A 25,591-nucleotide genomic window follows, 5' to 3' on the forward strand; every position below is an offset into this window, starting at 1 on the left:
CAGAATGCCCACAGGGTCCTCAGTACCTGTGGAAGTAGAGGCCGACCAAATTTCGGTTTAGCTGAAACCAAAACTCTCCACCCCCCCACCACGATCAACCCTGGTCCCCCTCCCCATGGCTGACATCGGTAGTCCCTTCTCAGTCTAGTGGTCAGGGGCAGGAACAAACTCCACTCATTCCTGCCCTGTGCGTTGCTCAGGTGGCAATGTGTTGCCGAGACTGCAGTGGGAAGTCTCGGCAGTCATTTCTACTGGAGCAGAGCGCAAGGTAAGAGATCACTATACATAGTAACATAGTAACATAGTAGATGACGGCAGAAAAAGACCTGCACGGTCCACCCAGTCTGCCCAACAAGATAAACTCACATGTGCCTTTTTTTGTGTATACCTTACCTTGATTTGTACCTGGCTTTTTCAGGGCACAGACCGTATAAGTCTGCCCAACACTATCCCCGCCTCCCAACCACCAGCCCCGCCTCCCACCACCGGCTCTGGCACAGACTGTATAAGTCTGCCCAGCACTATCCCCACCTCCCAACCACCCAACCACCAGCCTTGCCTCCCACCACCGGCTAAGCTTCTGGGGATCCCTTCCTTCTGAGCAGGATTCCACCAGGGCTAGGGTAATCACAAGGTGCGGGGTGTAATTGCGGAGGGGGGTGACCATCGCTGGTGAGGTAGGCTTTTTGGGTTGGGTGTGTGAGGGGGGGGGCATTTTTATTTAAAATTTTGGTTTCTGCTGAAACCTAGCAGCCAATTTCAATTGCAGATTCAGTTTCCGAAGAAACCAAAAATTCCGATTTTGGTCAGGCTTTATGTGAAAGTGAAGATTGTTTTTTTTTGCTTTTGCCAAGTCCTTTGTCTATGCTTACAGTTATTAGTTCCACTGTGTTATCAGTGCTGTATGCAAATCTCTGCACACTTTAAACTGCCTCTCTGATTGAAGGAGTAGGATCCCCCTGACACTGGCACAGCCAATCAGACATTTGCAATCAGGTGACATTTACATGAAGCCAGTGTGTTTTTTTTCTAGCTAAAAAGGTGCCGGTACTCAAATGCCAGGCCACCCTTCAAGGGTGAGGTGATCACTGAGGGACCCATCCCCGTAATAACCAGGCCCCTTGCAACCAGTCACAGAATCTATGACAAGGCAGAATTGGTGTGCAGAGCCTGAGCTCTTTCATTCAAACTTGGGGTCCATGGGTCAATTTTAGCAGACAATGGAAAAGGTGCCAGTACTCAGTACCCCCAAGTACCCCCTCAAAAAAAGCCCTGCATGAATCACATCCTCAATGAGGAGAGACAGAAGGAAGATGAGGCAGTGGTACAAGGACTGTAAATAATAACAATTTTGTGTCATCTTCAAGGACTTCATAGTAAGTCCCTGGCACAAAGTTTGCAGCATGTACACAGGGGCCCATAGTGCTCTGCAGCAGAATCCTCACTTTAATATTCCCGTATTTCTTGTTTGTCCTGTTTGTCTGTCCTAATTAGATTGTAAGCTCTGTCGAACAGGGACTGTCTCTTCATGTTCAAGTATACAGCGCTGCGTACGTCTAGTAGCGCTTTAGAAATTATAAGTAGTAGTAGTAATCCATGATGGTGTGGTTCTGGCCTCATATGCACACAAAATAGTTGATTAGGTTGTGTCCCTACAATATGATAGGAAATATTTCTATATTTTTCTGCCACATCTTCTTAGAAGCAGGTTATATTATCTCCTCTATCCGCAGGTGAATTTTTAGCCTTGAAAGCCAGATGAAGCTTTTATTACACTCAGCACATGGAAATGGTTTGTCTCCCGTGTGGATCATTTGGTGATTATTTTACAGTTGAACGGTGAGAGAAGCTTTTATACATGCAAGTGGTTTGTCTAAGTGGATTATTTGGTGCTTTTTTAGAGTTGAAAGCCAGTTGAATCTTTTATTACACTCAGCACACGGAAATCGTTTATTTCCCATGTGGATTACTTGGTGAGCTCTTAGAGTTGAAAGCCGAGTGAAGCTTTTACTACATTCAGTACACAGAAATGGTTTGTTTCTCGTGTGGATCACTTGGTGCGCTTTTAGAGCTGCAAGCTGAGTGAATCTTTTATTACATTCAGTACACAGAAAAGGTTTGTTTCCTATATGGATCATTTGGTGAGATTTTAGATTTGAACGCTGAGTGAAGCTTCTGTTACACTCTATACATGAAAATGGTTTGTTTCCCGTGTGGATCATTTGGTGAACTTTTAGAAGTGAAAGCTGAGTGAAGTTTTTGTTACACTCAGTACATGTAAATGGTTTGTATCCTGTATGAATCATTTGGTGGTATTTTAGACTTGAAAGCTGAGTGAACCTTCTGTTACACTCTGTACACGTAAATGGTTTGTTTCCCGTATGGATCATTTGGTGAGCTTTTAGATTTGAAAGCTGAGTAAAGCTTTTATTACACTCAGTACAAGGAAATGGTTTGTCTCCCGTGTGGATCTTTTGGTGCCTTTTTAGATTTGAAAGCCATGTGAAGCTTTTCTTACACTGCACACATACAAATGGTTTATCTCCCGTGTGGATCATTTGGTGGTTTTTCATATATGAAAGACGAGTGAAGCTTTTATTACACTCGCTACACGTAAATCGTTTCTCTCCCATGTGAATCTTATGGTGAACTTTTAGATTTGACAACCGAGTGAAGCTTTTATTACACTCAGTACATATAAATAGTTTCTCATTTCTGTCATCTGCTTGATGTCTCTGGTGCTCAGGGATTTCACTGAGCTCGTTGTCATTTCTCTCACACTTACTGACTCCGTCCATTGAGTCTTCTGCAGGATCTCTTTGCTCCTTTGATTCCTGCTCACAATTAATTCTGTTAGTCCTCTTAGATCCCTGGGAAATATTCTCACACCCATTTTCTAAATGTCTTTGAATTTCTTCCATTTTTAAAGGATGTTTTCCTTGATTCTTTTCTATCTTCCTTTCTTGTGTAGTCTGATGATCTGTTGGACATAAACAGAAGGTATTAATCATGTGTTAGAAAGTGGTGGTTTCGAATATATTACCTGTACATAATAAGGAGGAGGATAGGATATATTATGGGATTTTCTAAGCATAGCTTAAGCATTGATGAGTTTCTTATTTTTACACTGTTTCTTGACGCCTCTCCACACACTGCAAGTTTGTGAGACAATCAGATGCCCCTTGGAAACGATAATGTATTGGCATAACAGATTTTAAGAATGGTCTGAATAAGAATATAGCAAAATCTGCTTATCAGGGAGTTTCTTCAACAGTGATGAAACAATAACATCAGATCCAGACTCCTACTGAAACAGGGCCACTGTTGGGTCACGTTTGCCTCCATCATAACTTCCAAAAGGAAGAACAATTTATGAATGGAACATGGAGACATATGACAGAAACATTTGCAGACAATCTGTTTAATGTGTCTGAACATAATTATGTTTCAATAGTTTTTATTGGTGACAGCCATGACCACAAATATACGTCGAAATTGCTGTCAACCATTTTCTCTTTTTAAACATTATCCCCCCCCCCTTTCCCCCCCCCAAACTCCCCATCGAATCCTCCCCTTTTATTTATTTAAACAAATTGAACAGAAACATCCACAACCCGAGTGATGTCAAATGCACTAAGTACAGCATAAACATCCCTGTGTCTGCCTCCATTACATACTATTCATTCCCTCCACCCCCACTATATAACCTGTTCCCCCCGAACCCCCCCCTTTTTTACCTTATTGCACCCCCCCCCCCCCGAGATGTCTGAACATAATTAAAGATGAGCTGTTTATAAAGGACTAGTATATATAAACCCAATATTCATTACTTACCCAGGCAGAAGTGGCTTCCACCCTAAGTCCTGCTCATGGAGTCATAAATCACCTCGCCAGATATGAAAGTCTACTTTCTATACCTATCCGCCTAAACCTACACATCTTTCCCTTACCTAATATTTTCTATACCTACTCGCCTAAGCCTTTTCTTCTCTTCCTTACTTAATACTTTTCACATCACTAATTGTATCTGATACCCTGGAATGACAATGTCATAACAGAACTCTGTAAGCCACATTGAGCCTGCAAATAGGTGGGAAAATGTGGGATACAAATGCAATAAATAATAAATAAATAAATATCTTGATTTTCAGCAACACTTATCCAAATAGTGCCACTGAAAATTTTGTCAGACTACTGATGACTCCCAAATCTACCTTTCTACCCCTGAAATCTCAATCAGCATCCAGACCAATGTATCAGCCTGCCTATCTGATATCGCTGCCTGGATGTCTCAACGTCATCTGAAACTTAGCATGGCCAAAACCGAGCTTCTCATCTTTCCCCCTAAACCCACCTCTCCTTTCCCCCCTTTCTCTATTTCTGTGGATGGCACCCTCATTCTTCCTGTCTCATCAGCTCGTAACCTTGGGGTCATCTTCGACTTCTCTCTCTCCTTCTCTGCTCACATTCAGCAGATTGCCAAAACCTGTCGTTTCTTTCTCTATAACATCAGCAAAATCCATCCCTTCATCTCTGAACACTCTGTCAGAACCCTCATCCACACTCTTATCACCTCTCACCTAGACTACTGCAACCTGCTTCTCACCGGCCTCCCACTTAGCCATCTCTCTCCTCTTCAATCAGTCCAAAACTCTGCTGCGCAACTCATTTTCCGCCAGAGTCGCTTTGCTCACATTAGCCCTCTCCTTAAGTCACTTCACTGACTCCCTATCCGTTTCTGGATTCAATTCAAACTTCTCTTACTGACCTATAAGTGCGTTCACTCTACCGCTCCCCAGTACCTCTCCACTCTTGTCTCTCCCTACATCCCCCCTCGAGTACTCCGTTCTGTAGATAAATCTCTCCTATCTGTCCCCTTCTCCTCTACTGCTAATTCCAGACTCCGTTCCTTTTATCTCGCTGCACCTCACGCCTGGAATAGACTTCCCGAGCTTGTACGTCTAGCCCCGTCTTTGGCCGTTTTCAAATCCAGGCTAAAAGCCCACCTCTTTATTTTTTTTTATATTTAATTTCTTTATTAATTTGTCATAATTACAAAGACATAAATCTTTGACTGATATACCAATATTACATAAAGCCTACTATGTTTTTTAAAACACAAAGAAATGATATTTATACAAGAAAAAATATTGGGTCTTTATAGTCCACAAAAATGAGAAATCCAAGGTTTCAACACTGGAAGTTGAATTTTTAACAACAAAATTATAACAAGGAAATATGAGTAGGTGGTTATCCTATATCTTATAGTCCAGCTAATTCTATCGGTCAGTCTTTCTTGGTGTCTTGCATATCCAGAAAGGCACACAACTGTTCTGGCTCATAGAATATATATCTATTTTCTTTAAAGGTAATCAAACACTTGCAGGGAAATCTCAGCTGAAAGGAAGCACTAATCAACAGAGTTCTTTGTCTCATTTCCAAAAATTTCTTCCTTCTATGTTGTGTCCAACGAGAAATATCAGGAAAGATTAGGACTTTACTTCCCAGAAATTCAGGTTTAATATTTTTGAAGTATAAATGGAGCATCGCTTCCTTATCTTGCAAAAACACAAATGTAACAATTACAGTTGCTCGTGTTTTAATTTCTTCTGTGGTTTGCTCTAAAAAACCTGATAAGTCCAAGGTCTCAGAAGAAACCTCCTGTTGGTCCAGTACTCCTCGTGGAGAAGTCAACTGTGACTTCTTTTTATCTCCCAGGTAACATTGACAACTTCTTCAGGTAACAGCATTTTTTATCGGGGGGGGGGGGGGGGGGAATGATTTGAACGTCTTCCACATATATATGGCAGATTTAGAGACAAAAGTAGACTGCCCAATGAAGTAAAAAAAATACATTTAAAATGGGTAAAGACAAGGGGAAACCCTGAGGCACTCCACAATTCAGCTTCTAAGAAGAAGACGGTGACCTACAGTGTTTAACCTTGTAGAATCAATTTTTTTTTCTAGAAATTCAATATTAAACTAGAGTACAAATAATGAAACTAAATACAGTAGGAAAATAAGTACTTAATGCATCAATAGTCCACTAAAATTTGCTTCATTTCTTTGAAGGTGTAAATAAACATGTGGATAACAGTGAGCCGATTGATGTAGTGTATCTAGATTTTCAGAAAGCTTTTGATAATGTTCCTCATGAGAAACTCCTGAGAATATTTAAAAAGTCATGGGATGGGAGGCAATGTCCTTCTGTGGATTAGAAATTGGTTATTGGACAGAAAACAGAGGATAGGGCTAAATAGCCATTTTTCTTAATGGAGGAGGGTGAATAGTGGAGTGCTACAAGGATCTGTACTGGGACCGGTGCTATTTAACATTTATACATGATCTAGAAAACTGAACAACGAGTGAGGTGATTTAATTTGCAGATGACACAAAACTATTCAAAGTTGTCAAAACACATTTGGATTGTGAAAGATTGCAGGAAGATCTTGGTAATATAAATTGAATATAAAGTGCATCTGTGATAGGACGCAAACACTTTAACAATACCCTTTCAATTAAACAGGAATCATCCTTCAGTCATAGTCCAGCCTGGGAGAAGACCTTTACCTGTGGAATCTCCAGACACACAAAGGAAACGCCGAATACACAGATGTGATTATGATGGTTGCAACAAGGTTTACACTAAAAGCTCCCATCTAAAGGCACACAGGAGGACTCATACAGGTAAGCATCTCCTTGACATTGTTCTTTAGCATGATACTGTCTGGGTGTTTTCTGTCAGTAAACTACATTTCAGGAATTAATGGAGGGGGAGGAGGAGTCTAATGGATAGAATGGCAGGCTGAGAAGCAGGGAAGAGATTGTTCTGGATATTTAAATATATCTTTCAGGAATTTATTAAAGATTTCTCTAGCGGACATATAATTTGTCTGAGGAAAATTTAACATCCGGATATTTAAATTCCTCACTGAGTTCTCCAAGTTTTCAATTTTTCTATTATATAACATTCGATCTCCTGCTATCTGTGATTGTTGCTCCTTTATTTGGCCAGATCTCCTTCCAAAGTTATATGTTTAGAGGAAATAATTTCAAATTTATCTTTTATTTCTTTTACTTGCGTTGTAGTGTTCAAAGAGGCAGAAATAAATACAGTACAAACCTTATGCATTGCCTCAAGCGCTGACCATATAGATTCCAGAGTTACCTCTTGGGGTTTCACCAAAGGTTGTATTTTCATGGCTTGCAATGAAGTTTCCTCTCCGGAGTCAGCAATCCGGCTCCCCTCCATTGATGTTTCTCTTCCCGCCACGATTGGTGATCTTTCCCCCACCTCTTCGATAGCAGCTGACGCCACTTCCCTCGACGGGGTCTGCCGCCCCTTCGAGTTATTGCTTTCCGCACTCGGAACTCTGACACCGTCGGGTTGTGGCGGTGGGGGAGTAGCTGGGCCTAATGGGCTGAGCGAAGTCTCGCCCTCCAAGCCAGGACTCTTCCCGGTCGCGGCTAAGGATTCGCCCGTCGGTGTGAACACCATATACGCTGCGATGGAAGGTTGACCAGCAGAGACAGGTTGTAGCCTTGGGAGGGGAGGTCCCTTTGGTTTACCTTTTCTCTTAGGCATCTCAACAGGTAATAAGTAATTTAGTTAGTATAAGAGGAGAGCGTTCCATCCATGCATCCTACCCGATCGCCATCTTGGATCTGCCCTGCCAAAGCCCACCTCTTTAACGCTGCTTTTGACTCCTAACCACTACTCACTTGCCCTGTACCCTTTTATCCCCACCTCTTTAATTCCCTTACCTCTTAGTTGTTCTGTCTGTTTGCCTGTCCTGTTTAGATTGTGAGCTCTTTGAGCAGGGACTGTCTTTTCATGTATGGTGTACAGCGCTGCGTATGCCTTGTAGCGCTATAGAAGTGATAAGTAGTAGTAGTAGTAGTATCCAGGTATTGCCAGGGTAATCCGGGTGGAGCCAGGAGATATTCGATTAACAGTAATATTCAGCCTGCTAACCGGTGAATTATGTAGCTAAAGGGAGGACAGCAAAAAGGCTACCTTAACTTTATCTGAGTGCTCTTCTGAATACCACCAGTACTCGGTTAAGTGCCTGCTGCTGCATTATTAGCATCGATATCTGGATACAGCCTTCTGCTGAAGATCCATTTTTTAAAATGCCAGTGGCGGAAGACATTTAAAAAAAAAATTCACTGCTGTGAGCTGAATTTTGACCTTTAAATACTTATGGGGCATAATAAGGGCAACTTTGTATAAGTCAGTTAAATTGAGAAATGGGCATCTAAGTCAGCAATGATCCACTTACAAAATATGCCTATTTCTACCCCTGAAAACACATGTTATTAGTGCCATAGGACACACACAAAAATGTATGTGTGTAACATGGAACACAGAAGTATCACAATTCTGGGTCTGCGCATAGAATTTCCTCCCTGCAATTCCTGTGCTTTGCAATCCAGGGTCCCAACGCATCCAGTGCAGGGGGGGAAAAAAACCTCAGGTAATATTAAAATGCCACAGAAAAGCAAATTGTTACTCCTCGGAGACTCAACTTTTAGAGGCATTAATATGGAAACACAGTTCATGGGACAAGAAAAGCTGTAGAGCTCCATTTTACAAACATCGTGGAAGTCAGAATATAGATATTTTATCAAAAATGTCTTAGAGCCTGTGACATATTTTAGAAATGCAGGGCTGAACGTTTTAGTCCACTGTAAAATTGACATATCTCTGCCCCCTGAGTAAAGCCATCCACATGTACAGTGCATCAATGGTGATGTCTCAAAATGTGTGACTATAAGACATCCAAACAAGTGTACCCCAGGTTGCTGAAAACGGTCCACAGGAGCCCACAGGAGCCCACAGTAGCATGTCCTGCCCCCACAGGACAGACAGATAGAGTTTCTGAGGTGTCCAATCAGTGCATGTAAGGCAAAACACCTTGTGCCGTCTGTGGCAGCTTTGCAAAACATATAATCCCGCCTACAAAACATATAATGGCATAAGATGTATAGCTCTAGCCTCGGCTGCAAAAATGGAGAAAGGTGCAATATGTATAGAGCTAGTCCTGGCTGCAAATCGTATAGGGCCACAAAGCACATTGCCACACCGGGACAGACCAAAGGTCCATCAAGCCCAGAATCCTGTTTCCAACAGTGGCCATTCCAGGTCACAAATACCTGGCAAGATCCCCCAAAAGTTCAATACATTTTATGCTGCTTATCCCAGAAATAAGCAGTGGATTTTCCCCAAGTTCATTTTAATAATGGTCTATGGACTTTTCCTTTAGGAAGCTGTCCAGACCTTTTTTAAACCCTGTTAAGCTAACCACCTTTACCACATTCTCTAGCAACGAATTCCAGAGTTTAATTACACGTTGAGTGAAGAAAATTTTTCTCTGATTCGTTTTAAATTTACTACTTTGTAGCTTCATTGCATGCCCCTGTGTAAATCTCATTACCGAGAGCTATGAAGCCAAATATGTTATGACATTCATGATTGTGGCAGTGCGGGTGGTGGACACGCATAGAGCCCACAGTCAGGGTGTAGTGTAAATCAAAAGGAAAAATTACTGTTGATCAAGCACAATCTGTTCCTGTAACACACACAGGCTCAAACATGGGCAACAACCACATTGACACTTAATTCTCACAACGGTTCTGTCTTGTCAGGCATCTTCAACACAGTTCAAAATGCTCACATGAAAATCCAGGCCTGGATCCAGCTTGGACACCCAGGCCCAGGGTCCTCACAAAGACAACCTTTTCCCTTGGCATTCTTCTGGCAAACCTCTGAGCTAGGGCTACTCCTCTCTTCCCTGGGACTCTCCACAGGAACTGCGGCTCAGCCAACACACCCTGCGAGGATCCTTGCTCAGGGCCTTCCCATCCTGTTCTGCCAGAGGGCTTTTGACTTCCTGATCTCCCCCTGAGCCCTGCCCTCCTGGTCAGACAGGATACCAAGATGCAGTTATAGAATTGGGACTCAGCACGCTGCATTGGTCCCAGTTATAGAAATGCCCCCTGGGTGTGAAAATATATTTGGAACAAGTTTGTGCACGTCAGTAGGACATTATACAGAGACCCTGCTGTATCCCCAGGATTCTACACACAAACCCAGTACACAGCAAAGCTCACAACAGTCACAGACCAGGATCTGGCACCACAAAACATGCCGTCCTTCTCACAACACAGTTTTGAGCTTCAAGATTTCTGACATGTCAAGTTACAGATAAACAGAAAGGAACCTGGATCTTTCCTTCCCCTTCACCTCTCCAGAGCTAACATTGTGTAGCCCATACGTTCAGCCTTTACTTACAAACCAAGTGACTATAAAGGGGCAGCAAACCCAGCACTTACCCTACAGTAGGTGTCTATAGGATGCATTTGTACCCCAGTCCCTCCTATTACTGCACTCACCTGAGCAGCTGCTTTTCCCAGGTTCTCTTTCCTCTGATCCTGGCTCATCCCTGCTGTACGGCTCTTCTCCTCGTTCAATTTGGGATATAATCTTAGGGGTGGAGGTTGAAGAACCTGTTCCTGGGGTAAGAAAACTGCATTAGGTTTCTCAAAATTTGTGAATTAGACAAATTTCCAGCATTACCAGTTTCACCAACTTCATTGAACAAAAATATTTAAACCTCAGTTAGAGGGGGACAATTTTGGAGCTCTGCAAATCTCATAAAAGTAACATAAACCCCCTTTACACATCTTTATAGTCTAGTTTCCACTCTAAATACTGCAATACGTTATCAGCCTCATTTTAATACGTGCAAACTTCTTTATCCCTTGTACAACATGCAGGTCTCCTTCATCACATCCAGAACATCTGGAATAAGATGGAACAAGCACACCGAGCATGCTCAGACTGATGTGAGCTCAGAGAAAGGGCAGGAAGCCGAAATCATTTTTCCCCACCTCCATCTCCAGAGGGAAGTATAAAGAATTAGCATTTCAGAGATTTCCTTCAACCAGTGCAGTAAACACTTCTTTCCAGTTCTAAATTAGGTTATTTCCTGATACTTTTTGCAGCTTGGATCCTACCTCAAATATTGCAGATGCCACATTTGTCAGACACACAGAAACCGATACTGCTTTCTACTGTGTCTTTGTCCTGGGTTCCCGTCTGCCTGTGACCTGCGGTATCTGCGTTCTGCAAAGAGTCTGCAGCAAAGCTGGGAGACCCTGATGTCAGACTGTCTACTACTGCTAATCATTTCTGTAGCGCTACTAGACGTACACAGTGCTGTACAAATTATATGCAGGTACTTTCTCTGTCCCTAGAGGGCTCACAATCTAAGCTTTGGTACCTGGGGCAATGGAGGGTTAAGTGACTTGCCCAAAGTCACAAGGAGTTATAGTGGGAATCGAACCCGGGTTTCCAGAATCAAAGCCCGCTGCACTAACCATTAGGCTGGCCCCTCCCCCCCCGGCCAAATGCCTTGGATTTGGCCGGGTTTGAGATGGCTGACTTCGGTTTCCATTATCGGCAAAAACCGAGGCCGCCCATCTCAAACCCGGCCCCCAACCGTATTATCGAAGCAAAAGATGGCCGTCCATCTTTTTCGATAATATGGTTTGGGACTGCTCTTGGCGGCGCCAGCCATAAAGATGGCCGCCGCCGTTCGATTATGCCCCTCCATATGACCCATCCAGTCTGCCCATCCTCTGTAATCCCTAATTCTTCCTGTTCCTAAGCGATCCCACATGCTTATCCCATGCCTTTTTAAATTCTGGAACAGTCTTTCTGTGAAATAATACTTCCTTAGGTTATTCCTAAGCCTATTCCCATTATGACATCACAATATGAGCTCTGGTTACCAGAGACTGAAACTCTTCACACTAAGGGGGGGAAAGTAAGCCAAGAATAGGACAATTGAGCCATTGTGACATCACTGATGAGGTTGGCTCTTAGGCATTGGTGGAATAGAAACATGACGGCAGATAAAGGCCATATGACCCATCCAGTCTGCCCATCCTCTGTAACCCCTAATTCTTCCTGTTCCTAAGCGATCCCACATGCTTATCCCATGCCTTTTTAAATTCTGGAACAGTCCTCAACTCCACCGCCTCCACCACCCATTCTGTGAAATAATACTTCCTTAGGTTACTCCTAAGCCTATTCCCTCTTAACTTTGTCATATGCCCCCTCATGCCAGAGCTCTCCTTCCTGTACATAAATGCCCTTGAGATATTTAAACGTCTCTATCATGTCTCCTCTCTCCCTCCTCTCTTCCAGCGTATACATGTTGAGGTTCATAAGCCTGTCCCTATAACTTTTGCATTCAAGACCGCTTACTAATTTCATAGCCGCCCTCTGGACCGACTCCATCCTGTTTATATCTTTCCGTAGGTGCGGTCTCCAGAACTGCATGCAGTACTCTAAATGAGGCCTCACCAGAGACTTATACAACGGCACTATCACCTCCTTTTTCCTGCTGGTCATGCCTCTCTTTATGCACCCAAGCATCCTTCTGGCTTTTGTCGTCGCTTTTTCTACCTGTTTGAAAGCTTTAAGGTCGTCTGACACAATCACCCCCAAATCCCGCTCTTCCTTCACACAATGAAGCACTACACCCCCTATACTGTACTGTTCCCTCGGATTTTTGCGACCCAAGTGCATGACCCTCCATTTTTGGGGATTAAACCTTAGTTGCCAAATATTGGTCCATTCCTCTAGCTTCGCTAGGTCCTTCCTCATGTCATTCACTCCCTCCAGGGTGTCCACCCTGTTGCAGAGTTTAGTATCACCCGCATAGAGACAAACCTTACCAGACAGCCCTTCCGCAATATCGCTCACAAAGACGTTAAAAAGAGCCGGCCTTAGGACCGATCCCTGCGGTACTCCACTGACGACATCCTTTTCTTCAGAGCAAGCTCCATTTACCACCACCCTCTGTCTCCTACCATTCAACCAATTTTTTACCCAATCAGTTACTCTAGGTCCCACACCGAGGGCACTCAATTTATTTATCAGTCGCCTGTGCGGAACCGTGTCAAAGGCTTTGCTGAAATCCAAGTATACCACATCAAGCACCCCTCCCACATCCACCCAGTCGAAGAAGACAGTCAGATTCGTCTGACACGAACTGCCACTAGTGAAGCCATGCTGCCTTGGGTCCCACATTCCATGTAGTTCAAGAAATGTCACAATCCTCTTCTTTAGAAGCGTTTCCATTAGCTTACTCACCACCGAGGTCAGACTGACAGGTCTGTAATTCCCAACCTCCTCCTTACTTCCACATCCGCCCTTCTCCAGTCCACCGGGACCACTCCAGTTTCTAAGGAAGCATTTGAAGAGGTCCGTCAGCAGAGCCGACAGAACTTCTCCGAGTTCCTTAAGCACCCTCGGGTGTATCCCATCAGGCCCCATCGCTCTGTCTATTTTTAGTTTAGCAAGCTCCTCACGAACACAGTCCTCCGTAAACGGGTCTTGGTCTACCATCCATCCCCTTTAGCCTTTGTTTTCTGCAGCCCTACCTCCGGTCTTTCATTCGTGAACACAGAGCTAAAATAATCGTTAAGCAGTTCAGCTTTATCCTTATCATCTTCCACATATTTCTCTCCTCAGTTTTGAGCCTCACAATGCTATTATGGCACTTCTTCTTGTCACATATCTGAAAAAGGTCTTGTCCCCCAATTTTACCATATTAGCTATCTTTTCCTCCATTTGCCGCTTCGCTTTCCTGCATAGGCGTAGTTTGACTGTTTCATTTGGGGGGGGCAAAGAATGGGCGGAGCATATTAGCATATCATTTGCATATATACATATGCAAATGAATATGCTAATGTGGAGGAAGGAATTGAATTTACAGGCAAAATATCACAGATGCACATTTCAAAAAGCTGACACATTTCAATTAATAAATTATGAATAAAATACTTTTATCTACCTTTGTTGTCTGATCATTTAGTTTTTCTATTCGCTTTGGTCCCAGTGTCTTCTGTTTTATTCAGTGTCTTCTTTCCAGTAGGCTTCCCTCTGCTCCCCACCCCTCGCAGTCCCATCCATCTGTTGCTCCTTCCCTCTGCTCCCCACCCCTCGCAGTCCCATCCATCTCTTGCTCCTTCCTTCTGCTCCCCACCCCTCCCAGTCCCATCCATCTGTTGCTCCTTCCCTCTGCTCCCCACCCCTCGCAGTCCCATCCATCTCTTGCTCCTTCCCTCTGCTCCCCACCCCTCGCAGTCCCATCCATCTCTTGCTCCTTCCCTCTGCTCCCCACCCCTCGCAGTCCCATCCATCTCTTGCTCCTTCCCTCTGCTTCCCACCCCACCCCCATCCATCTCCTGCTCCTTCCCTCTGCTTCCCACCCCTCCCAGTCCCATCCATCTCCTGCTCCTTCCCTCTGCTTCCCACCCCACCCAGTCCCATCCATCTCCTGCTCCTTCCCACCCCTCCCAGTCCCATCCATCTCCTGCTCCTTCCCTCTGCTTCCCACCCCTCCCAGTCCCATTCATCTCCTGCTCCTTCCCTCTGCTTCCCACCCCTCCCAGTCCCATTCATCTGCTCCTTCCCTCTGCTCCCCACCCCTCCCAGTCCCATCCATCTTCCCTCTGCTCCCCCTCCCCCCGCGAGGTCCAAGATGGTAACTCCGTTTACCCCCTCTCTTCCTCCCTCCCTCCCTCCGCCGCAGGCAACAGTCTTCAGCTTTTTCAGCGTTCCTGGCAGCGGTAGCGATGTACACGCTGCCTTCGGTCTGCCCCGGAAGCCTTCTCTTCAAGTTCCTGTTCCCACCTATGCGGGAACAGGAACTTGAAGAGAAGGCTTCGGGGCAGAGCCAAAGGCAGTGTGTACATCACTACCGCTGCCAGGAACACTGGAAAAGACTGCTGCCTGCGGCGGAGGGAGGGAGGGAGGAAGAGAGAGGGGTAGACGGACACGCTCCTCTCCGTCCGCTTGGCTTCCCTGCCCTCTCTGTCTGCGTCCCGCCTTCCTCTGACGTCAGAGGAAGGCGGGACGCAGACAGAGAGAGCAGGAAAGCCAAGCGGATGGAGAGGAGCGCGTGCGTGCATGTGTTTTTTTTTTTTTAACTAATGGCGCGGCGGCGCCTCATCGTCGTTTGGGGGGGCATTGCCCCCCCTCGCCCCCCCCAGTCTACGCCTATGCTTTCCTGATAGCTTTTCCAGCTTCTCTTCGCTTATTTATTCGCTCCTGTCTTCATCTTTCTTATAACATGCAAAGGCTAGCCTCCTTTCCCTTATCTTTTCAGCTACTACATTCGAGTACCAGAGAGGCCTTCTTTTCCTCTTATTTTATGTACTTTTCTAACCTAAAGGTTAGTCGCCTTTAATATAGCTCCTTTCAGTCTCGTCCATTGCTGTTCTACATCCTTCAGCTGTTCCCATCCCGCTAACTGTTCCTTGAGAAATTCCCCCATCTCGGCAAAGTTAGTTCCTTTGAAATCCAGGACCTTCAATCTCGAGTGAGCCCTCTCTTCTGTTTTAATATTGAACCATACCATACAATGATCACTAGATACCAAATGGTCCGCCACCTTGACGTCAGAAACGTACTCTCGATTCGTAAGCACCAGGTCCAGAACAGCTCCATCCCACGTCGGTTCCGTCACCCACTGGCGGAACAATTCTTCCTGTAGGGAATCTAAGATCTCTTTGCTTCTAGATGACCCCACAGCCGGGACCCCCAATCAACATCCGGCATATTGAAGTCACCTATCAGTAGTACTTCCCCTTTCCTAGCTATCTTGCGGATGTCTTCAATTAAGTCCCTGTCCAGTTCCTCCGACTGTGAGGGAGGTCTGTATATCACTCCGATATAGATATATTTTCCTTTCCCTCTTTCCAGTTTAACCCACAATGCTTCTTCCCTACCCCACATGTCCTGCGGTTCTGTCACTTGGATATCATTCTTAGCATAAAATGCCACACCTCCACCCTTTTTTCCTACTCTGTCCTTCCTGAATAGATTATAGCCAGGTATAGCAACATCCCAGTCATGGTTCTCCGTGAACCACGTCTCTGTGACCACCACTAAATCCAAGTCCGCTTCCATCATTATAGCCTCAAGTTCTTGACGTTTGTTTCCCATACTACGGGCATTGGTATACAAGGCTCTCCAGATTTTACTCTTTTTATTCACTTCTATAGAGGCATTAGATGTCCTACCTTCCTTGGAGTTAATTATGGCTTCGCGGCCTTTTATACTGGCTTCCGATCAGGTACCGCATACAGTTCAAGCTTCTCCTACTGACCTTCAAATGCACTCGATCTGCAGCCCCTTCCTACCTCTCCACCTTCATCTCCCCTTACGTTCCTACCCGCAACCTCCGCTCTCAAGACAAATCCCTCCTTTCAGTACCCTTCTCCACCACCATCAACTCCAGGCTCCGCCCTTTCTGCCTCGCCTCACCCCATGCTTGGAATAAACTCCCTGAGCCCATTCGCCAGGCCCCCTCCCTGCCCATCTTCAAATCCTTGCTCAAAGCCCACCTCGTCAATGTCGCCTTCGGCACCTAACCACTATACCTCTACTCAGGAAATCTAGACTGCCCAACTTGACATTTCGTCCTTTAGATTGTAAGCTCCTCGAGCAGGGACTGTCCTTCTTTGTTAAACTGTACAGCACTGCGTAACCCTAGTAGCGCTCTAGAAATGTTAAGTAGTAGTAGTAGTAGTTATACCCATCTCATCAATTTTAGTTTAAAGCCCTCTTTAGTACTTTAGCCAGCCTGTTGCTGAAGACACTCCTTCCCTTCCTTGACAGATGGACACCATCACTGCTCAGTGCCTCTTGGAAAATCATCCCATGGTCTACGAAAACAAAGCCCTCTCGTCAGCACCAACCACACTGCCATGTATTACATAGTAACATAGTAACATAGTAGATGACAGCAGAAAAAGACCTGCACGGTCCACCCAGTCTGCCCAACAAGATAAACTCACATGTGCCATTTTTTGTGTATACCTTACCTTGATTTGTACCTGTGTTTTTCAGGGCACAGACCGTATAAGTCTGCCCAGCACTATCCCTGCCTCCCAACCACCAGCCCTGCCTCCCACCACCGGCTAAGCTTCTGGGGATCCCTTCCTTCTGAACAGGATTCCTTTATGTTTATCCCACGCATGTTTGAATTCCATTACCGTTTTCCTCTCCACCACCTCCCGCGGGAGGGCATTCCAAGCATCCACCACTCCAAGATGCGAGCTTCTCTCATTCGACCTTTACCTTCGACAGGGAGGATCGATGAGAACACCGCCTGCACACCTAGATGCTTCACCCTCTGACCCAAAGCCATGAAGTCTCGTACGATACGTTCAGTAGGATACTTAGCTGTATCATTTGTGTCAACATGGATGAGTAGCATAGGAGCGTGGTCTGTAGGCTTGATGAGTCTAGGCAATCTTTCCACAATATCGCGAATCTTGGCACCCGGCAGACAGCACACCTCTCTGGACAACATATCCGGCCGGCAGATGGGCGCTTCAGTACCCCTTAGAACTGAATCTCCAACTACCACTACCTTTCGCTTTCTTTGGGTCAATTGTCCGGCTGTGATGGCATTTTTGGTCACTGTTTCCTCCTGTTTTTTTAGATGTTTCTAGCTGTTCTACCTCCAGGGCTGTGAACCGATTCTTTAGCTGAATAGAAGGTGGAGTTGGAGGATTGATCTTGTGGGACTTGGTGACCTGCTTCCAGCTGTGCTCTGTCTGCCCAAGATCTTCTCTCCCTTTGCTGGAAGTCCTCAATATTTTGACCTTTGTCTCTGGGTCAAATTTCTGGTTGTCCCAGATGTTTCTTAGCCTTACCACTTCTTCTCTTAGTTCTTCTACTTTTTTCACAAGGGACTCAATGTATGTACATTTTTCGCATGAAACCAGAATCTTGTCTTGGTCCAAGGGTTTGGTCTCGACAGTGGTAAAAGCTGTACCGAAAGCAGTAGCTTTAGGGTTTCTTTGTTTCTTTACCATAGTTCCAAATGTAGGGGCTGTAGTACTTGTGATAATAAAATATGTAGGAGGAGTGGCCACGTGGTTAGGGTGGTGGACTTTGGAACTGAGGAACTGAGTTTGATTCCCACTTCAGGCACAGGCAGCTCCTTGTGACTCTGGGCAAGTCACTTAACCCTCCATTGCCCCATGTAAGCCGCATTGAGCCTCCCATGAGTGGGAAAGCGCAGGGTACAAATGTAACAAAAATAAAATAGATACTATTGGAGATTCTACATGGAATGTTGCTACTATTGGAGATTCTACATGGAATGTTGCTATTCCACTAGCAACATTCCATGTAGAAGCCTGCGCGGCCACATTGGTGATCTGCAAGGGCCGACTTCTACATGGAATGTTGCTACTATTGGAGATTCTACATGGAATGTTGCTATTCCACTAGCAATATTCCATGTAGAAGGCTGCGCAAGCTTCTGTTTCTGTGAGTCTGACGTCCTGCAGGACGTCAGACTCACAGAAGCAGAAGCCTGCGCAGCCACATTGGTGATCTGCAAGGGCCGACTTCTACATGGAATAGAAACAGTCCATGTAGAATCTCAGATAGTAGCAACAGTGGAGGAGTGGCCTAGTGATTAGGGTGGTGGACTTTGGTCCTGAGGAACTGAGTTTGACTCCCGTTTCAGGCACAGGCAGCTCCTTGTGACTCTGGGCAAGTCACTTAACCCTCCATTGCCCCATGTAAGCCGCATTGAGCCTGCCATGAGTGGGAAAGCACAGGGTACAAATGTAACAAAAATAAAATAGATACTATTGGAGATTCTACATGGAATGTTGCTACTATTGGAGATTCTACATGGAATGTTGCTATTCCACTAGCAACATTCCAAGTAGAAGGCTGCGCAGGCTTCTGTTTCTGTGAGTCTGACATCCTGTGCAGGACGTCAGACTCACAGAAGCAGAAGCCTGCGCGGCCACATTGGTGATCTGCAAGGGCCGACTTCTACATGGAATGTTGCTACTATTGGAGATTCTACATGGAATGTTGCTACTATTGGAGATTCTGCATGGAATGTTGCTATTCCACTAGCAACATTCCATATAGAAGGCTGCGCAGGCTTCTGTTTCTGTGAGTCTGATGTCCAGGACGTCAGACTCGCAGAAGCCTGTGCGGCCACATTGGTGATCTGTAAGGGCCGACTTCCACATGGAATAGCAACAGTCCATGTAGAATCTCAGATAGTAGCAACAGTGGAGGAGTGGCCTAGTGATTAGGGTGGTGGACTTTGGTCCTGAGGAACTGAGTTTGATTCCCGTTTCAGGCACAGGCAGCTCCTTGTGACTCTGGGCAAGTCACTTAACCCTCCATTGCCCCATGTAAGCCGCATTGAGCCTGCCATGAGTGGGAAAGCGCAGGGTACAAATGTAACAAAAAAAAAAATAGATACTACTGGAGATTCTACATGGAACGTTGCTACTATTGGAGATTCTGCATGGAATGTTGCTATTCCACTAGCAACATTCCATGTACAAGGCTGCGCAGGCTTCTGTGAGTCTGACGTCCTGCACGTACGAGCAGGACATCAGACTCACAGAAGCAGAAGCCTGCACGGCCACATTGGTGATCTGCAAGGGCCGACTTCTACATGGAATGTTGCTACTATTGGAGATTCTACCTGGAATGCTGCTATTCCACTGGCAACATTCCATGTAGAAGGCTGCACAGGCTTCTGTTTCTGTGAGTCTGACGTCCTGCACGTATGTGCAGGATGTCAGACTCACAGAAGCAGAAGCCTGCGCGGCCACACTGGTGATCTGCAAGGGCCGACTTCTACATGGAATGTTGCTAGTGGAATAGCAACTAGCAACATTCCATGTAGAATCTCAAATAGTAGCAACATTCCATGTAGAAGGCTGCGCAGGCTTCTGTTTCTGTGAGTCTGACGTACGTGCAGGACGTCAGACTCACAGAAGCAGAAGCCTGCGCGGCCACATTGGTGATCTGTAAGGGCCGACTTCCACATGGAATAGCAACAGTCCATGTAGAATCTCAAATAGTTGCAACAGTGGAGGAGTGGCCTAGTGGTTAGGGTGGTGGACTTTGGTCCTGAGGAACTGAGTTTGATTCCCGCTTCAGGCATAGGCAGCTCCTTGTGACTCTGGGCAAGTCACTTAACCCTCCATTGCCCCCTGTAAGCCGCATTGAGCCTGCCATGAGTGGGAAAGCGCGGGGTACAAATGTAACAACAAAAAAAAACCTATCTGTTATTTCTCCTACTCCTGTTCTATGGGATATAGGGGGCAGGTAGTTAATGTGTAGATTTAGGGTAAGAACTGAGAACCTGTTAAGGTTTACTGTGTGGGTGGAATTTAATGTATGTATCTGACTATTTGAAATTCAGTGATTGAATTATACTGCCAATACGGTACTGCCAACAGTGAGAGAAGCTTGATGAACAAGTTTAAGGAAGAGAAGGTAGATTGGTATCCTGTGTGATATATAATGAGAATAGCAACCAATGGATATGTTAACAGAGGTCCTTTTTATCTAGAGCATGAATCCCTTGATGCTGAGTAGAAGGCTGGGGATATACTGTGATAACGAATGGTTTATTTTTCAGAAGCAGTGCTCTGATTCTGGCTCCACCCCCCCCCCCCCCCCCCCCCCCCCCCCGCAGCCCACCCACCTTCCCCCAGGCTCCCCCCATGACCCCTGCCTGGGAATCTCCTCCTTGCTGAAAGTCCCCCCGCCTACATCATATGATGTTTCACCAGCCGATTGGCTGTCTGCTTATTTCTCCGCCCCCTTCCCCCAAGCTGACATCTTAGGGGTAATACTGCAGTATTACCACTAGGGGGTCAGACATCGATATAAAGGCATTTTGTGGCAGACTATTTTGCCGTACCGGCAGGGACACTCACTATCCCTGCTCTAACCACACTCCCTTCCTCACATATTTTATTTATTTATTTATTGCATTTGTACCCCACATTATCCCACCTATTTGCAGGCTCAATGTGGCTTACAGATTGTTGTTATGACATAGTCATGACAGGATCTTAGATACAATCAGTAATAAGCAGAGATTGGGTGAGGAATTAGAGAATAAGGTGTTAGATAGGGTAGTGTCCGAGGTGTATTTTGATACCTGGGTGGGTTGGTGTGGTGATTTTGTGTGGTTAAGGGTTCTCTTTGTAGGCTTTGTTGAAGAGGTTTGTCTTCAAAGATTTGCGAAAGTTAATTAGAATGACATTTACATAGTTGGGTCGCTCCAGACTTTAAATAGTGCCATTTGCACATACAGATGTTTCTAAAAATTGTATTATTTATTTATATTCCACGCAATCTATAACCCTTGGTGGATATCAACATAACGTTGCCACATATTCAGATATGACAATTCCCACAGAAACCAATAACAGACTGCAAGTAATATTCAGTTACCTGATACACAGCTTTAAACGTTATCAAGGTTACCCCAAAAAAGTGCTTGAAACAGTTTTCAAAGCCTTTTTAAACATTTCATAGCTCTTAAAGAGGAAGGCAATGAATTCCAGCTTTGGTCCTACTACATAAAAAATAGAATCTCTATATTCTCAAGATGAAGTAAACGGAGAGAGGGGACGTCCAATAAATTTGCTGAAGCAGATCGCAAAGCTCGAGGAAATTACTGTTGAAACAATGTCAGTCAAAATTTTAAAAACTAATAACAAAATCTTATAGTGAATTCTACACTCAACTGGTAGCCAGTGTAATCGAATCATGATAGGAGGAATATGATCAAATCTCGATAAACCACTTAATACAGGCACTGCGACATTTTGTGCTATTGATAAAGATCTCAGTATTCTTTTAGACAGTCCTACAAGTAAATTATTACAGTAATCAAAGTGTGGAATAATGATGTTCAATTCTGTTGTTCTGGGAGGAGAGGTGGTGGGGTCAGAACACTTCAGTTTTTTTATTTATTTATTTATTTATTTATTTAAATCATTGATTTATAATTTTTCATTTTACAAGGGTCACTTGCAAACAGTAATACCGAGATGACTGCACATTAGTACGATATAAGAAGAAAACAATCCCAACTAGATATATGGACTATATACAATCTTTCTCTTTCTTAGACCACAAAGTGAAGAAAAATAGGGAGAGTGAAATAAGACAAGGAGATCAATTAAACAGTAAACAGAAAAAAGAAAACGTGGTATTAACCTGATTATCCCCAGATATTACTCGTCTAATTCATTATTCCACATTGATCATCTGGTTGGCTTCCTCAAGACCAAATACGGTGTATAGTCAATTCATTTCATTGAGAACATACTTATTGTCCAGGTTTTAGTTAGAAATAATACATCTGATTACATTCACTCAGTGCCGTAGCGAGGGCGGCTGACACCCGGGGCGGGTCGCCGCTGCGCACCCCCCCAGGTGCAGCACGGCGCCCCCCCTCGGCACGCACCCTTCCCCCTCCGGAGCGCACTCTCCCCCCCCCCCCGGAGCGCATTCTTACTTGATTTGGAAGCAAGGGGCGGGCGAGAGGGCCGATCCGTCCCCGAGTGCACGTTGCTGGGAGCTGCGTCGGCTCCATTGGTTCCTTGCTGTCTCTGCCCCAGAACAGGAAGTAACCTGTTCCGGAGCAGAGGGAGCAGGGAACCGGCGGAGCCAACATCCCCCCAGCGGCATGCACCCGGGCGGACCGCCCCACCGCCCCCCCCCCCCCTTCCTACGCCACTGCATTCACTTTCAAAGATCAGAAATTATTTAACGATACATATACTCAAGTCTCTAATTCAAATCCCACTGACTAAAGCAATCCCAGTTTTCACAGGCTTCACTCCTTTCGAAGTAATCATTAAGGAAATATTTCTGAGGAAAACTTTAGGAGTCATACCTGGAACACATTTGAGTTGAATTATCAAAATCTTGCAGGCAAAGTCTAAGGTTTGAATGTTGCGTGGTTGAAGGTTTACCAGTGGCTCCCAAATCTGTCCTGGAAGAACCACCAGCCAATACTTTCAGGTACTGGATGGGAGAGGAGGAGGAGGGGGAGAGAAAGAGGGGGAGAGAAAATAGGATGCAGGGCATAAAGCACTGAGGAAAGAGGGGGATACAGGGGAAGCAGTGAAGTGTGGGAGTAAAGGGGAAGGAGTGGAGGGGGAGAGAATGAGGGACGAGGGAGTTATGCTGCAGGCATTATCTCTAGAGAGACAGTTATACCTCTGACACCAAAACAGAGAGTGCTGTGTTGAAATAGCGACTAGAAAGTCATGAGAGGAGGGGGTAATCCTGAATCTCCACTCCATCCATTATGCGCTCAGTCCCATATCACTGGTGTTCATTACCTCTGAATCAGCTGAACCCCATTCTCAACTCCGCTCACTGTCACCAACATTTGCACTGCTGAGAGGATGTAAAGTGATCACTGCAGCACTTATTCCTTTTCTCACCAATTCATACAATCAGAAAGTCAAACCCAGAACTGTCTTTATAATGATACCCCAATAAATATGTAAAATGATCTCTTACCCAGTGAGATCAGAATCTGATAATTCTCTTTCATCACCTCCCTGTAGAGCTCCTTCTGCTCTTCATCTAAATACTCCCACTCCTCCTGGGAGAAAGAGACAGCGATGTCCTCGAATTTCACCTGCATCTGAAATACAAACCAGAATCACACTCAGCATCTTTGCATCACATCCATCAGGAGAACTTCCAGCACTGGTGCTCATTGCGGCAGGGGAAGGTTTGCTGCAGTTCATATTTCATAATTCCATAACACCAGTGACGTAGCCACGAGGGGTCTTCGGGGGGCCTAGGCCCCCTCACTTTGTGCTCAGGCTCCCTCCAAAACTGTGGTATCTGTGGAATGGCTGGTGGAGATGCCTGCGCAGCAAATAAATCAATGGCGTGCTGCAGCAGTTGAAATATATGTCTACCCCCCCCCTCGGCCCATCCCAGCCCCCCTCCAAAAAATGGACTTCTGCCTGCACCCTTGCATAACATATAGTCCCAGACTCAGAGTAGGGTTATATTTCAGGAGACCTCCTAGTGCTGGGGTTCAACATGGCAGAGAGACAGATCTGTGCGTATATAATTCACAGTCACAGAGCAGGATTATAACTAGAAACCAGTTATACACAGAACATGGGACACCAAAATCTCTCTTTGTGGGACTCCAGATCTTTCTCCTCCTTGGTAGAGTCCCCCAAAGTGCCTTTCTTCAGGCTCAGGTTCCTGATCTGAGCTTGGCATTTTTTAAGAAGACTGTCTACAGCAAATCCAGAAATCCCCACTACAATACAATTGCTGGGCAAGCAATCAGAGAGCATCATAAAGCAGGAGGAGGAGCAGCAGCTGCTGTGTGACGGGAGGAGAATCAGGAAGAAGAGCCTGAGGGATTGAAGAGAATAAAGAGCAGAACTTTCGTCTTCTGCTTGCCCCATGCAACATGTGTGTATCTGAGAAGCTGAGTGGCATTGCCTGGCACTGCATCCCCTGCTGCCCACCTCCTGCCAGCCTCCTACCTGCTGAGCAGAAAGTCCTGCAGCCATTTCCCTGCCCTTCTCCAGAGCACCAGCTCCAGCCCTGGCTCCCTCCTTCCTTGCACAGTTTGCTGGGTCTCTGCAGACGGATATATCAACACTGTACAGTGTACAGTACAAGTCCAACCTCCTTTGGTACAGTACAAGCACCGCCCCTTCCAGAAGGAGGTGATGTCACAGGGAGGGAGAGCCTGCAGCTCTGGGGGGATCCTGGGAAATGTAGTCCTACGGGTATGCAGTGCTGTTATTTTATTCAAAACAAACATTGGTCTGCTTTGGAGAGGAGGAAAAGGCTGGAGACAGAGCAAAGAAAGACAAAAACAGAAGGGAGGGAGCAGACAAGGAGTCAGAGATGTACATTACCCCCAAAATAATTAAGAAAATCAAAGAAAAACTGTATGCTCCTGGGGGAAAGAGGAGAAACAGGCGCTTCAGACCCAACAGTCACTGCTGAATCAGGTGATGATGTGGCTCTCTGCAGCTAGATCACTGCACTAAAACCAATAACACAAACCTAAGAGACCAAAAACACATCAAAATGTAACACACACCACATTTAGAAGTGCTCTTTATTCCCCTACCCTTAATTGTTCTGTCTGTCTCATGTCTTATCTAGATTGTAAGCTCTTTGAGCAGGGACTGTCTTTTTTGTGTATGGTGTGCAGAGCTGCGTATGCCTTGTAGCGCTATAGAAATTATAAGTAGTAGTAGGTGCACTAATGATCAGCGTCTTATCATTTAGCGCGTCTAAATCCGTTAGTGCACCTTAGTAAAAGGACCCATTAGTGATTCCCTTTGTACAAAGAAAACAATACCAGAAAATTTGAATTTGTATCTCATTTTGGGGTCTTTTTACAAAGCCACGGTAGAATGGCTTAGCGTGTGGTAACGCTTGCACCAACCCCACAGCCTTCCCTCTGATGTATTTCTGCCTAGGCGGAAACAGGAAGTTGCATCAGAGGGAAGGGTGTGGGGCCAACATAAGCAGTGTGTATTAGTTGCTGCTCGCTGCTGGTGAAAATCTACTATTTAAAAGGTATATGGGAGAGGGAGGGATGTTTGAGAGACCTAGTGGTTAGGGTGGTGGACTTTGGTCCTGAGGAACTGAGTTCGATTCCCACTTCAGGCACAGGCAGCTCCTTGTGACTCTGGGCAAGTCACT

General features: G+C 45.3%; 1 protein-coding gene across 1 annotated transcript; it reads right to left on the reverse strand.

Moving 5' to 3' along the window:
• Nucleotides 1–1,593: 1,593 nt before the first annotated feature.
• LOC115463616 (gastrula zinc finger protein XlCGF26.1-like) lies at nucleotides 1,594–24,528 on the reverse strand. Its single transcript, XM_030194304.1, has 4 exons — nucleotides 24,412–24,528; nucleotides 23,414–23,540; nucleotides 10,396–10,515; nucleotides 1,594–2,980 (listed from the first exon to the last, which is right to left on the reverse strand). The coding sequence occupies exons 1-4, from the start codon at nucleotides 24,436–24,438 to the stop codon at nucleotides 1,827–1,829; spliced, it is 1,428 nt and encodes a 475-aa protein (XP_030050164.1). The 5' UTR covers nucleotides 24,439–24,528; the 3' UTR covers nucleotides 1,594–1,826.
• Nucleotides 24,529–25,591: the final 1,063 nt, after the last annotated feature.

This window comes from Microcaecilia unicolor, chromosome 1, assembly GCF_901765095.1.
Source record: "Microcaecilia unicolor chromosome 1, aMicUni1.1, whole genome shotgun sequence".
Taxonomy (NCBI): Eukaryota; Metazoa; Chordata; class Amphibia; order Gymnophiona; family Siphonopidae; genus Microcaecilia; species Microcaecilia unicolor.

Excerpts from the sequence above, each read along its gene's own strand:
- LOC115463616 (XM_030194304.1), bottom strand. The coding sequence starts at position 24,438 with ATGGCTGCAGGACTTTCTGCTCAGCAG. Across the intron at positions 10,516-23,413 it reads TCAGATTCTGATCTCACTGG|GAACAGGTTCTTCAACCTCC; the intron begins GTAAGAGATCAT and ends TTCTTACCCCAG. Across the intron at positions 2,981-10,395 it reads TGGGAAAAGCAGCTGCTCAG|ATCATCAGACTACACAAGAA; the intron begins GTGAGTGCAGTA and ends TATGTCCAACAG.